Consider the following 16,015-nt stretch of genomic DNA (forward strand, 5'->3'; position numbering starts at 1 on the left):
AAATATAACCGAGATACCATTATTATACATCTGGGTCATTATAAAGTACAGGCTCAGTGTTCTTGATTTTGGAAAGTGAATAATTAACTGGGGTATGGTTTTCCACCTCTGAAATTGTCCATATGCAGATCTGTGTAATAACATAAGGGGAACCCATGTCCAGAAGCTCTGGACTAGCTGAGTCCACTGTGGCTAAAGAGTGGACATTGGTTTTATTAAATGGATGTGGCAGACTGAAAAAAAAAAAACCCTTAAAGAATATGCTTTCCCTTCTAATATCACCTCTGGGTCCCCTTCCCCCCACCTCTGTCATCCAGTAGGTCCTAGCCATCAAGGGAGAGGAATCAAATGGAGTGAGTCATTTAACTTTGAAGCTTTGAATCATTGTCTTTTCTTCGGAATAAGTTAGTTCCTTAAATAGAGGAGGAAAAAGAATTCTTTTTCTTCCTTTTGCCTTCAAAACAGGATGTGGAGTAAGGAGATTTATCTTTAATCATTGGTACATATTAACAGACACCAATCCATAGTAATGATTCTTTTACCTTGAAAGTTTGATCCATTTTGTCTGGGAAAAATTTTAATTTGTCACTGCGGTGGTTCTCCCTACTGCTGTGTATCTCTCCAGCCGAAGACATGGAAGTGACAGTAATAGCTTCCTTTTCAAAGTGCCTGGCCAGTGGACCCAACCGTAGACCAGCTTAGCAAGCTTAGACTCCATTGTCACGATTCGGGGACCTGACCCATTGTTGCACCTCAGTATCTGCACCTAGAAAGACCTTAGTTTTCAAGTAAACTTTATATAAGTGCTTCTCATAAAAAACAAATCAAGGAAAAGTCAAGTTCTAATCCTTTCCAATTGAAAAGCAAATCGTTTCTTTTCCTCCAGAATGTCCTGGGTATTCTGGGTTAAAGAGGTGTTATTTTCAATGGATCATACTGCTGAATCTGTGCCCAGGTAAATCTGAGATGTTTTTATGCCGTGGTGGTGTTGCAGAACAATTAAATAACCAGTGGAAAAAACAGCAAATTTGTTTTCTTCGAAAAGCACTTGTATTCTTTTGTCATGTAGAGGAATGATTGTGTATTACATGACCTCATTTTCTTTGCAGCTTATGTGAGTATATTAAAAGCCAGTTTATTTTTTTTCTTTGTGTTTCTAAAGTTTTTTTGCCTTTCTCCTTTTTTATTTTTCTCTTTCACTTTTTTAGTGTCAGATTCCTCCTCCTCCTCTTCTCTTTCAAGAACCGAATCTCCTCTCCACCTGTTTGTATCTTCTCATCTTCATTCTCATCCCAAACCCGATACCTTTGTGTGGCCCCCGGCAGCTCATTCAGTCAGTGACCCAGGTCCCCGCCAGGAACCCTCTCTGTGTAAACATGGTTTATGGTTTTTTCCTTTCTTGTTAGATCTGCTTCATTTGCCTGATGTTTTATTTTCTGATAATCTTCCTAACTGATAAGCTGGATCGGAAACTCCATCAAATTTATCTGAGAGAAAATCTTGCTAGTTTGAAAATCCAAAAGCTGAGCAGGGCAGAAGGAGACCTTGGTGCCCAAGTTCCAACCTCCCTTTTAAAAAGTAAAGGAAATCTGTTTAGAGCAGAATCAATAGAAGCTTCTCTGGAATATCGCTTCTAGTTCTTGGGGACTTCTGTGCTTTCCTGGAGTTGATATAAATTCATACAGATCTCATTTTTTAAAAAGACAAATTAGAACATTTTGCAAATAATAATTTACTCCTAATTATTTCTGGTTTTCAGTTTAGAAATTAATTCAACAAGTATATAGTAATCAAGGTAGTATTCTAAAGATATCGGTCACATGCCTTTTAAGTATGTGGTTCTCGAACCTTACTGTGCGTTAAAATCACCCAGAGAGCTTTGAAAACTGCAGATTCTCTGGGCCCTACCCCCGGAGTTTATGATTCAGGAGGCCTGAGGTGGGGCCCAAGAATCTGGATTTATAAAATACCTTCTTATGATCCCGATGCCAGTGGGTTGTGTACTACATTTTGAAAAACAATGCTATAAATTGTTTTCTGTTTGCAAGGAAAGAAAAGGTAGGGCTTGTGTCATGAAACTATGCAGGGAAATTGAACAGTATTTTAATGTAATCATGATTTTAAATAATAGGGAAATTTGAAAGTCTGTTTTAGGGTGTTCAGGGACCTGTCATGGGAAAAAAAAAAGATCCCTGTATTAAAATGAGACACTGGTTGATAAAGCCCTTAAATGGCACCTAAATATGGATCTCACCAGGAGATCCACCCTTGTTCTTCCACTCATTTATTTAATGTTCACTTTACCCGCAACACGGCCAGAAAATTTAATCTCTATGTCCATGATTTATAAGGGCTCATCTTTGTTCCAAACACTCAGTTATATGCTAAACAATAGCTCATAAGGGGAGCTGCTGCCAGAAAGAACTACTTTCCCTAATGCGCTTATCTTTCTGATGGTAACCTGCTGTGTTAAGCGCGCGCGCACACACACACACACACACACACACGCACACACACACAGTCAGGCAGAAAGGAGACTATGATCTAAAATAAATAATTCAAACCAAGAAACACTCTGACCTTACTTATCTGCATATTAAGTGTTCTGAACTCAGCCTCAACGGCAATCCCAGTTTTATGCAATGGAAGATGAAGATAAAATTTACAAACTGCTTATGTTGTTTTTAATTCACTTCTTAAAATAGACGTTTTCCCTTTAATATGATGCCTAGGGGCAATTGCCAACTTTGTTTTTTTTTTGCTTTGGTTTTTCCAGAAAAAATTGTTTATTACATTGACTTTCGCCCAGTTTTGGGGGGTCTTAAAATGGGATCTTACTGTTCTAGAATAATGTTAGATGTTCCCACTGCCCCATCCTTTCTCATTTGCACAATGAACCCACCTACCTCCACACCCTGCCGGTAGTTATCTTGTTGCATCCCAAGGAGCCCTGTGTCCCTTTAAACCTCAGAAGATTGAAGTCCAGACTCTTCTGGTGGGGCACCTTATATCAGATTAATTAGCAAATTGTTAGGGCAATGAGCACCCACTGGGCTTTCTGCTGAACGTAACATGTACCAAGCAGTGCTCAGTTGTTTATTCTCTGTGAAGCTCTGAGTCATCTTCCATCCTTAGGGAGTGCATAGCTGGTAACCAGGTGTTTTAAGTAAGACTGCTCCCCTCCCCCCACCCCATAAATACAACATTTAGTTAGAGAAGGGAAAACATAACATACATTTAGTAAATGTAGAATTTCTTGATTAAAATTATAATGAATTTGAATCCCAACTCTTTCCCTTAGGACAGATAACCAAGACCTGAAGTTTTATGAATTTCTCCCTCCAATCCTTTACTTCACAGGATTGAAAGCTAGCCCAACCCTACAAACTGTTGGAATCATGATTAGGGTTAACGTGTGGAAAGATCTGAAAACTGCTTGTTTGATTATTTTTCCCTTCCATTTGGAATTTCCTGCCCTGGAAACAAAACACATTACATGAATTGGTCAGCTTTCATGTGCTGAGTGAACATCTAAATGTGGAGGGGAATGCCCAGTTGGCCTTTCTTTGCTTTAAAAAAAAAAAAAAAATCATTGTTAGTGGAAAAACATATGTCACTCTTGAATTGAAATCTGATTCCAGACAGCCAGACTTACAGTTGGAAGGTTATTAGAACTCCATTTGCTTTTTTAGCCTTAATTTTGATTTTTCAAATGTTTGTTTCTTGGTTTTAATTTTTGGTTTGATTTGTTGTTCCAAGGCAACTCTCCAGAAGTATACTTTCATGGTTTTCCCTCCCTTTTTTCAGTTAGTAAGTAGTTTACCAATCTATCTGTTAACTTTTGTGAGGGTCTCCAGAATCACGCTGACCCCACCATGCAGTGTGTGTTGTGGCCGTTGATCAGGAATGTTGAGATGGCTTGGACCTGAAGCTGCCACCCGCTTGCTCAACCCTCCCGCTGGGACCCAGCTCTCCCGGGCTCTCTAATGCTTTCTGCAGCTCGGGTGTAAACACTGAGGAGGCAGCACTTGTCTGGGAAGGACTACAGAAGAAGGCATTGCAGGAAGAATGCCCAAGTAGGGGCGTGCAGTGGCTTGGTCAGCAGTCCCACGGGGGCAGATCAAACATGTGAGGCGTCCAGGCTCCCCAGTGCAGCTCATCTGTAAATCTGGGGTAGAGGGAAGTAGTTGAATCTTAAAATTCCTTTCCAGTTCAACCATTATTGCTCATAGAAAATAATTCTAATAATTCGTTTTCCTAAAATAAGCTAATCAGACATCATAAAACTTAAACTACTTCTACCAGAATTTAAAGCAGACTAAGCAATTCCCTTTAAATATGTTAAAGTGAGGCTTGACATATTTATACAAGGGACTTAACTATTTCCATAAAAACAGCTCCAAGTCTCTCGAGGGTCAGGAAACCTGGGTTCCGGGGCCAGTTCTGCAGAGGAATCCAGGCAACTCATTTAACCTTCCTGGCCGTAGCTTCCTCATCTGTAAAGGTCTTAGTTGACTAATTATTCTGTTCACACACACCTTTGGGGTTTGCCGGTAGCTGATCCTGATTTCAAGCCTCGGCCAGGTGCCTTTCTCCCCGAGTTGCAGCCCGGACTCTGTGGCCTCCAGAGGGCAGTGACCGGCCGGGTGGGGAGAGCCGGCCTGGAACGCAGCCGCCAGGACCCCCCGCCCTGCCCTCACAGGATCCTGAGTCCTGAGGACCCCAGGCGCCCCCAGCAGTGAGCGCCCCAGCAGTCATCATTCTGGAGAGAAGTGTGGGTTGAGGTTTTATTCTTCTCTCCAAGAACGTGCTGACTTTGGGTGCTCGGCTTCATTTTTCATATCACCAATTCTGGTGAAACTGCTGCTCTCTTTAGGAACCAGGACAAGAGAACAGACATTAACGAGCAAACATACCTGTCAAACGAAATAAGGTGAGAAATAAAGCCAGGGTAGTCGTTTTGTCTCCTTCCACTGTGGCTGGCATTTTATTATTGACTTTGCATTTTTCTAACATTCAAAAAACATCTGTCATGATCAGGAAGTGACTAGTCAGTTAGGTGGTGAATTTCACCCTCTGCTACTGCTTAATAGAATAAAGTCATTTTTGTCACCTGTATGTGAAAAAAAATCACTCTAGTGACGACCCCACTGCTTTTGAGGAGTGGCAGTTTAAAAAATTCAGCCCTAATGATTCAAGTATAAACCGTTTCTTGCCATTTTAATTAAATTAAAATTAATTCTCCTTAAGTAGTTCTGGGGTGTCTTTCTGTAAACAAGGTCGGATGGAATTTTAGGAGATGGACGAGTCAATAATAAATGGCACTCGGGGAGAAGTGGAGGAGCACGCGTCCAGCAATTAGACTACAGCCTGAGCCTGGGAGGCTTCTCCCATGGGCTGCATCAGAGACAAAAGCCTTTCCCAGGCGGAAGGACACTTCATTCCAGAGACACGGCCTCATGGCTGTGCAGTGGGGAGGGTTTGAGGAGGTGGGTAGCCTCTGCCCGGTGTAGTCCTCCGGAAGGTGCTGTCTCCCGCCCAGAGCCGTCTCTCAGCTCACCCTCACAGCGGGCCCCTCCCTGCACGTGCGCCGCTTAGCCCCGCCAGCTGCCATCAGCAGCACGCAGGCCAGCCCCGCATGCCCACTGGTGACCACATACCCCTGCCTTAGGGGGATCCTTCCCTAAAGCTTTCCCTGGAAAGGACTTTCCCCTTTCAAGAGAAGGCACATCCTGTCAGGTTTCAACTGTGCTTGATATTCTGTTAAAGTCATTTGGAAATTGTGATCTCGTCTTGGGACCATGGGTTGGCTGTCCAGATTTCCTTGGCTATCTTAACCTCCTTTTTCACTCAGTGAAAAAAGAAAAGTATCTACTAGAATGACCCCCCAGAGCTATTTATCGGCGGGACCCACAACCAAGAGGCCCCATAGTCGGTGGGAGTTGGATAGACCCAGCAGCGGCCCCATCACGTGGGTGGACATGCTGTGAAGAGGGCAGGGGGCAGCCCTCGAGGGATCAAAATGTGGAAGGGAGATCTCTGACAGCGTGCTGTGAGGAGCCCACCACCCCCAGATCAGCCTCCTCGAGAAGCAGGACCGCCTCCAGCAAAGATAGGACTTGTCCTCGCCCGGGGTTGGCAGGGTGGAGAGTGGAGGAAAATGGCTCATGTTTTTAAGGTACAGAGAAAAATATGCCTAATTTGAGTGCTGAAGTGAGAGCGGACGCTCGTATCTCTCCTCCCGCCTCAGAAAAGAAGAGACGGTCATCACTGTCTCCTCGGGTCCAAGGACGTTCTGGTTCTTAGCGCACAGGGGCCAGGTGTGAGGAGGTCGCTGGGCTGCCAGCAGTCCGCAGTGTTGCACTGATTTACGCGCAAGCCCTATCTTGAGAAACAGGCATCCTTTTCCTGTTAAAAACGAAAATTTTTAAGCAAAGCTCTCGGGCAGAATGCTTAGTCATTCAGATCGTTGTTTAGTTTGCAGGGTCTTTAAGAAGGGGAGCTGCTGCTTTTAATTCTTTCATTGTTTTGGGGGCACAGCTTCTAAGAACCGGAAGCTGAATAAACTCTACTGACAGATACTATTGAATCACTTCAGGACTGAGGGAAAACCAGTACAGAGATTTATTAGCAGTGGGTAATTTCTGCACGCTCGGTTTCTTTTCAGAAAAACGTGGGGAGGGCCAGTATCTGCTGCGGCGGCATTAGGCAGAAAGAATGTGGGTGACAAGCAGAGAGATGGAACTTGGGGCGCGGCCACGTGCCTCTACATTCTCTCACGTTCATGCCTATGAGGCATCCGAGTTAACTCTCCAGGGCCGGGAAGCAAAGAGCAGCCTGAATCCTGAGCAAACACCTGTGAGGTGCGCCTACTGGTGTCTCTTCGGTAGAGGATTTTTTTCGCACATCAAGTAACACAGCTGTCTGTTGTTCCCAGACTGTGTTGCTCAGCACGACAGCAGGCAGCAGGGCTGCATCTGAGACCTGTTCGTCTCCTACATGCTGTGAAGATATGAGGGGACAGGGAAGGTGGACATCCTTCAGACCACAGCAGCTTACATAATACGACCAGAACAGCGAAAAGGGTAGCTAGAATATAAATACACGCCATGCACTCAGTGACTCTGCTTGTGAAAATACAGGTGATGGGACCTAAGTAGGCCACATAATTTGCTGAGCCTTTTGCTTAACAGAATTATTGGCTCTGAGACCCCTCTGAATGATGAGCCTTGGATATTGAAATAGGGTCCACATGTGATTGCCACATTTGAGGTCTGTGTGAAATTGACCGCAGGTGTAGTGTGCTTTGGAAAAGGATTTTTGGAAAGGCTTCAACTGCAACGGCAAGTTGACCTGGCTGAGCCCGGCGTCCTACTTGTGGCAGGGTTTCTCCACAGGCTTCAGCAAATGATAGGAATGTGGGGCAGACATCCTCCAAGCTGAGCTTGGATTCAGCTTCCTGAGGCCAGGAACCCAGGCCCCTCCGCCCATGGGGAGATGACTCTGCACCGCAGCTCCTGGGGCCTCTCTTTCACTGCCCCTGTCCCCCACCCCACCCAGACAGTGGTCCAAGGCGGGGGGACTCAGATAAAGACCCCGGATATAGGGATCAGAACAATTCTTCAAGTGGCACTTTGCCTATGTGTCAGGTGTCCGAGATAACATTTCCTCTCGGGCCTCTAGGTGGGAGGAAATGCAGATGTCCTCAGCTCCAGGGCATCTTATGCCCCCTGGACCACTGGGGCAATCAGGTCACAGAACCTAGGCCAGATTTTAGGGCATGCTCTCACCTGCCTGTGTCAGCTGTCGGTTCAGTTGGTTTTGCAGTAGCTTTTCAGAGCCACTGTGCCCTGTGACTGAGGGACTTGGTGGCTGCTCGGCTCTCAGGGTTACGACAGGGACAAGCGCTTCTCAAATTAACGTGATAAATAAGAGATGTACAGTGGCCGGGACACATTCGCTGGCTTACCTGTCGAACCTGATTATTTGGAAGCTTATTTCTCCAGAGTCTTGGATTTCAAATTAGAAATATGTCTTCTATTCCTCCCTCTAATTCCTTTCTCAAGCCTCAATTTGTCCATTTCCCTTAGGGGAATAATCCTCTTAACCCCCATGCACGCTGTAGGGGTACATTTGCTTTGGTGAGAAAGAAAAGGGTTGCTTTAAAAATAGGTTGGTTAGAACTAGCATTTCTAGGTGTTTACCAACAGAAATCAAAATCTGTTTTGGCACTTACCATTTTCAATCCTATGAAACAGTTAAGTTACAGGTTGTTTTGATTATTTGATTATTTGAATCATTCTGATTCATAATGATGTTTATCCCTTTTTTCCTCCAAATTCTAACCCAGTGGAAGAATTTGATGTACTATGCTATTGCCAGAAAGAGTAGACATTAACTATTAAATAATTTTACCATTATCGTAAGTCACCTACCATTATTAATAAGTACTGAATGCCCTAATATCCATCCCTAGTTCAGAACCTGAAGGGTCTCTGCCCCTGTGAGGCGTGTGTGAAAAGGGATCGACTAGGAAGGAAACGGTTATTACTGACGAACCTCAGTTACCCTCCCTATTTAAGCGGGTTAGTTATGTTAGAGATGGGAAGCCCCTAGGTGAGTGCGGTGTTAATCCAGCCATGTACCACTGTGGCTCTTAGTCCAGGTTGTTGGAAGTGAGCACAGCCATGCTGAGAAGCCCCTTGAGACAGGGAAGGTTCTGGCCTCTGAGCCATTAGGGAAGGAGAGTAGGGCACCCAGACACGCTTCCCCAAAGAGGGGCCACTCTTCTAAATTTCACACAGTGATATGTGTATTGACAGTACTCATTCTTCCATTCATTCATTCATCATTCACTCATTCCACAAGCATTTACCAAGTACATTGCGTGGGCCTGGCATTGTGAGCCCCTGAAAATGCCTAAATGGAGGGCATGTTCCTGTCTTCCAGAACCACCCAGTCTCGGAGGAGAGACAGTTACATCAACTTTTAACATAAAACAGTGTGGTCTGTACGGTGATAACCACACCCACAGGGTGAGATGGGGCATGAGGACCCGAGGCCTAACTTCTTACACGAGGGTGCTAGGGAGAAGAAACAGAAGGCTCCCAGCAGCCTTCCTGGTGGAGGTGGAATCAGGGCTGGATTCAGAGGCTAGATTTGGAGTTAGACTAGTGTTTTGAGTCCTGGTTTTGCCACCTGCTGGCTGTATGACTTTGGGTAAGATACTCACTGAAATCTCAATTTTGCCATCTAAACAATGCAGGTAACAGTGTTACCTGCCTCAAAGAATTGTTTAAAGATTAAGTGAAATAATATATGTAAAGTGCAAATCAGAGAGCCTGAAACAGGCCACGTTCACTAAAGCCAATAATCACCAGTGCTGGCGTCATCATCATCATCATTTGCCAGACCTTTTTCACAGTGAAACACTGATTTTAATAATAAATTAAAATTTATTATTTTACAGATTATTATGTGAAGAATTAATTAATTTAGTTGTATATAGACACCACAAAGAGAAGGAACTTCGACGTTAGTTCTGCTTAGTTCATTTGTGAACCAAACAGTTAATCCAAAAAAGCAAAATTAGCCCCTCCAAAAGTCACAAGTCCTTGTAGCAAAGGAGCCTGAGAACCTGGTAGAAAATGTGTAGGATTTTTCTAGAGCGGTAGTTTATTATTGTTCTTTTTTTAAAATGAATTAATAACTAAATATTTTGAGCATTTCTCAGTTTCGATTTCTCATGTGTCAATATCAATAGATATAACTCATGTAAACCAGATCTCTTGAGGGGTCTCAATAAATTTGCAGACTCCTAAGGGATTCTGAGACCAAGAGGATTCTGAGAACCTCCGTCCTAAAGAACAAGATCTTCCTGGTACTCTTTCCCCAGACTGTTGGGCTGCAGGGAAGCAGGACAGCTCAGGCTGGCTGGCCTGTGTAGAGGACGCCTGCAGGCTTTTCTTGACCAAATGTCAGTTAATAACACCTGCTTCCTCTCTCCCCAGGTCAGGGGCCTCAGCCTTAGCTGCACATTGGAACCACCTGGGCTGTTAACAAATAGATGCCTGGTCCCACCCCTAGGGTCCGTGATTCGGTCGGTCTGGGCTGTAGCTATGGCATCATGATTTTTTAAAATCCCTAAGCGATTCTGATGTGAAGTCAAAGTTGAGAACCACTGTTGAAGATAGTCAGTGAGGAGGTGAGCCGGCTTGATAATGTCAGAATGTAGCAACAGCAACCTTATTTATTTACTAATAGTTGCTGTTAAAAGTCTCAGGGAAACTACATCAAATCCTTGTTATCAAAGTTAAAGCATTGATTTTTCCGTAAAAAGGTTAAAAACAAAACAAGACCAAAAAAATCAGCAGCAGTTTAATCATTTTGCTGTTTAGGGTTTTTTTAAGTAGTCCGACACACTTTGTCTAAGCAAGGTCAGTTCTTAGCTGAACTTCATCAGTTCTCCTGGATCATAATGATATCGATCAGCGTCTCTGAACTGGGCCTCAAGATCCTCCTTGCATGGCAGCGCTCACTCTGGAGGACTCACTGGTCCTTCTCCAGAGGCGCCCTCCTCATACTCTTCCCCTGGTTCCCATCCACCTCCTGCATTTCACCTCCACCAACCCCACCCCACTGACGGATTTGAGTGTATTTAGAAAAATCCATGTTTCCTTTGTGTTGGAATATGGATGGCCAGTCTGTTGCTGCAAGTAGTCTTAAAAATGAATAAATTAATTTTCATTTAAAAAAAAATTTTTTTTCAGATCAGTTAATTTCCAGATTTTATTTGTTTTCATGAAATACAATCATATAATCTGAAAATAATAATTTTATGCTTTCCTCTTTTCAAATCTTTCATGTCATTCACTGTTTAGAACTTTTAGAAGCTTTCTTCCTTAAATATTCATGAAAATAGAAGACATTCTTATGTCACCTATGACTTTAATAAGACAATCTCTGATGTTTAACTGTGAGAATAACAGTTGCTGGCTGTTTGTGCCATACTGAGAATATACTTGCCCATTTCTAGATTAATATTTTTCTATCATAAAAAAGACCAACTTGGTGCATTTCAAAGCCCCAACAGAAATTATTTTTATGCTCACAATCTCATTTTACCCAGAGTGAAATTTATTTGAGTAGTCAGCATTTATCTCTCTATATTATCACCATTTTCAACCTCATGATAAGTTGATAGTTACCACTGACGGCGTTGGAATGTTTATCTCCACATTACACTTTACGATGAGCTATAAATTAAGAATGTTGCCAGTGAATATAACTATCACCAGTTTTAAATTTGAAATAACCAAGACTCCCGCTCTCAGTTCTGAAACCATTCCTCCAAGAGCGGATGTTGGAAAGAGGCGGGGAAAGAGCCCCTGTTTTGAGAGGTGGCCTCCGATCGCCAGGACCTCTCGAGGGTCAGCATGGAGAGGAATGTGTCATTTGACTCAGCGGACTTCTGACTAGAAGCCCTGTGGCCAGTGAATGTGCTCTGCCTGCCGCCTCCCCCAGCTCTCAGGACAGTGGCTTCTACAGAAGAGTGAGGCGGGTGCAGCTCCTGAGCTCCGGGCCACTTTGCTGTAACCTGTCCTCGGCGAGTCTGGTATTAGCCTTAGTGATAGACACCTGCTTAGACGGCAGGCAAATTGTGCTTTGTCGACAGTTTTTAAGCCATGTCCTAGAACATGGTTCCAAATCCCTCAAAGGCCAGGGAACGAAACGGGCGGTTGCTGGGTTTGTCTTGAGAATGGCCTCTATCTATGCCAAATCCTGCCCCAGGAGGCAAGTGTGGTTCCTCCCCCTGCCCCCCAGGTAGTTTCTAGGTTCAGGCCCAGGCAGGGGTGCTTTGTCACCTCCCTTTGTAGTACTTCACATCTGCCAGGTTTCAGCAGCGTGTCACGGCCTCGTGGCTAGCCGTGCCCCTCCTGCCCTGACACGCAGCCTGCGCTCGACTCAGCTCCCGGACGGAGCATTTGCACAGCGTGTGCCCTGGCCTGACTAAAAGATGAGCTAAAGCGAAGGACAGAAACTAAGGTGCCAGGCCATAGTGACGGTATAGACAGTAAGGACCATAAGCCTCAGAAACATCGTGAGGGAGGGGTGTGTGTACGTCTTGAACCCGTGCCTGTGTGTGAGGGGGACGGTTGGCTGTGTGGGTCGGTGGCTGGCTGGCTCTGTCCTTTCACCTCTGATGCCGTCTTCCCGAAACCCTCCCGCAGGCTCTGTCCACGCCACGTCGGTAGCAGCCTCCAGAGTGGAGCAGGCACTGTCGGAAGTGGCGTCGTCTCTGCAGAGCAGCACCCCCAAGCAGGGCCCGCTACACCCCTGGATGACGCTGGCGCAGATCTGGCTCCACGCAGGTACCGCTCCGCCCCTCAACCCCACGCCCACCTGCCGCTCTGCCAGAGGGGAGCTTGCGGCCTGGGTCGCAGCGTTCATGCTGTAGCAGGGGCCAGAGATCTACACCCCAGGCTTTCTTTGACGGGGACAGCAGAGCGTGGTGTCCCAGACCCGACGGAGGTCTGGCAGTCCTGCAGCCTTGGAGTGGAGCCTCAGCTCTGCTACTTACCAACAGCTGCACAGGCTGGAGGTGATAGCCTCCCCTCTCAGCCTCGGTTTCCTCATCCGTACTGTGGGGTTAATAGCATCGTCTCCTAGGGTTGGTGAGCACAGTGCCTGGCACACCCTGGTGGTGAAGTCTAAGAGACCCTGGGACAGGGGCCAGGTGTCCTGATGACACAGATGTCTTTATCTAAGCCGAGGGGGTGAGGGGTACAGCGTTTTTGATGTCCGAGCTCTCCTTTCTGATGGCGCTCCTGGTAATCCTCAGAGAGCGAGGCAGGTACCAGCAGCTGCCGAACTGGAAACTAGCCCAGAAGGCAGGTGTGAGTGCCCCTCCTCCAGTTTCACGTGGCTGCTTCTGCATAGCTAGGAAGTCGCCACGATAAACCCAGCCTGCAGACATTTTAGCAATGGGAATCCCACTGTACAGAGCAAATGGTGGCTATTGATTTGCTTCCATATTTATAGTTCCATAGGAAAGATAACTTCTGTTTCTCAAGTTTTACCCCTTGATCTGCAAGGTCTTCCCAGGCTCAACTCTCAGGGTGCACGGCAAAAGCCCAGGTTTGGCTGCGAAAGTGCTTATTACCCACCACTGGCCATCTGTTTACTCCTTTTTTGCCAAGGCTAATTGTGTGATGTCCAACCTTGTTTGGAACCTTCGTGTAAGAAACACGACTGGATTTACCTGGGTTTGGCATGTCCCAGAGCCGAGCTCAGTCGGCTGCTTCCGTGTTGGCATCTTTAATTGAGCCAAAACAACCACTGTAAATTAACAAATTATGTTCTTCTAAGCAGAAATACAAAAGAGGGGTGATTCACGAATGTGTTGATTATTCTTCATGTGCAGATGCTGGCCAGCGTTCAGCCTCTTACTGGGCTCTAGACAGGCTGACTCAAGGGCCCGAGAGCAGCAGTCATGCCTTCCTCTGCGGCTCTCTTGAAGAAAAGCTGGTCCCCAGTCTAGGACCTGGTGCCTGTCCTATTCAGTCGCCCTCATGAGCAGTGACGGCAAAGAACAAAAAGAGAAGGGGTTCACTTTAGTGTCCAGGCCAGGTGAGACTGGCCCAACCTGCAGGGCTAGTAGAGGGGCAAAGTTGTCCTTCAAAATGGGCATGAAGTTGAGTTTTTAAAGGGCCAATGTCTATGAAACCACAAGGGCAGAAGGTGATCCTTCCAGGCTGGAAGCAGCTCCCTTGACCTCCCAGGCATTACTTCTCTTGCTTGTGTCTCGGAAAAGCTAATGACCTTGGTGAGGGTCACTGAGTTCCAGGACCGCTTTGCCCAGTGGCTTGCTGCCCCTCACTCAGTTATCCAGGCTTTGCTCCTCTTGACGTGACCCACCATGACTCTTGGGAGGAAATTTTGTAGCTGCTTGTTAGAACATTGAAGAACCTGGCACCTAATATTCCGTTTGGAGTTATCCTTGAAGTTTTATTAATCGTGTGACATCCATTTCTCATTGCCATAGCCTATAGGACAGAATAAAGCTCTCATTGCTATTAATGCGTGTGGCTTTTAACACTCTACGAGTTGGTGGAATTGAATTCTGGAAATGGAGTATCATACTTGCCTTAAACTCCAGGCAGAATATAAATCACACTTATATAGTATGAATGAATGGAGCAAATTATAATCTTTATAGGATTGGTGCTATATTGACTCTTTCAAAGCACTGACTTTGAGTCAAGATTAGAATTGTATCGTATATTCAATATGGTCTTTGAAGAGGTAAACTCAGAAGGAATTCATAAAATAAGCTTCCACTGAACTGTAAGGTTTTACCATATGTGGTTTGAGCTTTACTGCTCTGGGTGGCAAACTAAAAGTGACTCACATTTTTTGACAACTTATGGAAACCAGGTAACATCTGCGTCCATCATGAGCTCTAACCATACTGCCAGATTCTGTAAAGGTCGCAAGCTTTGGAAGAAACTAGATCAAGGCCTCACACCCAAGGCCATGGTGTTTCTGTGGCGTTTGTGGGTCTCTTCTCTCCTGGTTGTTTTTTCTGGTGAGCTGAGTGTAGTGGGAGCTTGTGGTGGAGGCCCGTGCTGGAGGTGGCCCCAGATTTGAGGCTGGCAGGTAAGGCCACTCTGAGACGACCTCAGATTTCCAGCCTATTATATGAGCAGGTCCCTGAGCCACCTGTGTGTCATTTGGATGGCAAAGAGATCATGACTAGGACGCCTGAGCCTCTGGCTGCTCTGTGAGGAAATCAGCCACAGGCCCAGTGGGGAGCACAGACCCAGAAGTCCAGGGATGCTTGACCATCCGGGGTCCCTCCCGCCCTGTGTGGTGGGACCCACGCCCTGGGCGCCCCTTCCCTCTGTACCTCCTCCTCCTTCCTGGACACTTCTGACCCCAGGGCCTCAGTCTCCTCACAGGATACCTGGTGGCCAACTGGCATAGGTTGTACATGTGTTGTTGCTTGGTTTGTTTGGACCCATGTGACACTTTGATTTAAATTATTTTTGAAAAAATAATACATGCACATGATACACAGTTTGAAAGGCACAAAAGACGTGAAATGAGTGGCTTCCTGCCATCCCGAGTGTCAGTCACACTCACCCACGGCAACCACCGTTAGCGTGTGCACACCTGCCAGGGTGTAACACTCGCTGGAGATCATTGCCTGTCGGCACATCAGAGAGTAAATCCATTGTATGATTTTACCATAATTTAACCAGTAGTCCACTGATTAACATTTAGATTATTTCTAGTATTTTGCTGCTACAGACAATGCGTCAATGAGTAGCCTTCTATAGATTGTTCTGTACCTGTAAGGTAAACTCCTAAAAGTGGAATTGATGGATCAAAGGGTGCATCCTCTTTAATTTTGGGAAATTTTGTCACATTGCCTTCCACAGAATTGTGCCAGTTTGCATTCCAGTCAACAAGGTGAGGATGCCCATTTTCTCACATTCTTTATAACACAGCAAATTATCAAACTTCAAGATCTTTGCCAATCTGATAGGTGAAAATGGTATTTCAGTTGTCTGCTCATGGCTTCTGCCCATTTATCTTCTTAGATACTGAGCTTTTCTTTTTGAGCTGTAAGCACTTATTATGTGTCAAAGAAATTTGCCTTGTGTCATATGTGCTATAAGTATTTCCCCCCATTTTAATTTTGTTTGTGTTTTGGGGTTTTGTTGGGGGTTTTTTGCCAAATTTTTTTTTTTTTTTACATTTATCAATCTTTTCCTTATAGCATCTGGGTATCACATGATATTTAGAAAGCAACTACCCATTTTTATGGTCTCTTTTCCTGAAAGTTCCAAGTATCTTCTAGTGCCATTTGTATATACACCATCTTATATGGAAGGTCCAAAGCGTTCTTTTCCTCTGTTATGCAGAAGGGAAACCCAGGCCAGATAGAAGCCAGAACCTCTGTGGTCTCACTGGGCAGGAGTCAGGAGAGCTGAATTAGAGCATTTGATGT

General features: G+C 45.2%; 1 protein-coding gene across 3 annotated transcripts in view; it reads left to right on the forward strand.

Moving 5' to 3' along the window:
- TTC7B (tetratricopeptide repeat domain 7B) overlaps positions 1-16,015 on the forward strand; it is a 240,407-nt gene that overhangs the window by 182,824 nt on the left and 41,568 nt on the right. For 2 of the 3 annotated variants that reach the window (XM_068541558.1, XM_068541578.1), the window contains exons 18-19: positions 3,760-3,810; positions 12,231-12,371. In XM_068541558.1, coding sequence (XP_068397659.1) covers positions 3,760-3,810; positions 12,231-12,371 — 192 coding nt within the window. The remainder of the gene's footprint in view (positions 1-3,759; positions 3,811-12,230; positions 12,372-16,015) is intronic. The other variant, XM_068541569.1, reaches the window with a different exon arrangement.

Source organism: Eschrichtius robustus, chromosome 1 (assembly GCF_028021215.1).
Source record: "Eschrichtius robustus isolate mEscRob2 chromosome 1, mEscRob2.pri, whole genome shotgun sequence".
Lineage (NCBI taxonomy): Eukaryota > Metazoa > Chordata > Mammalia > Artiodactyla > Eschrichtiidae > Eschrichtius > Eschrichtius robustus.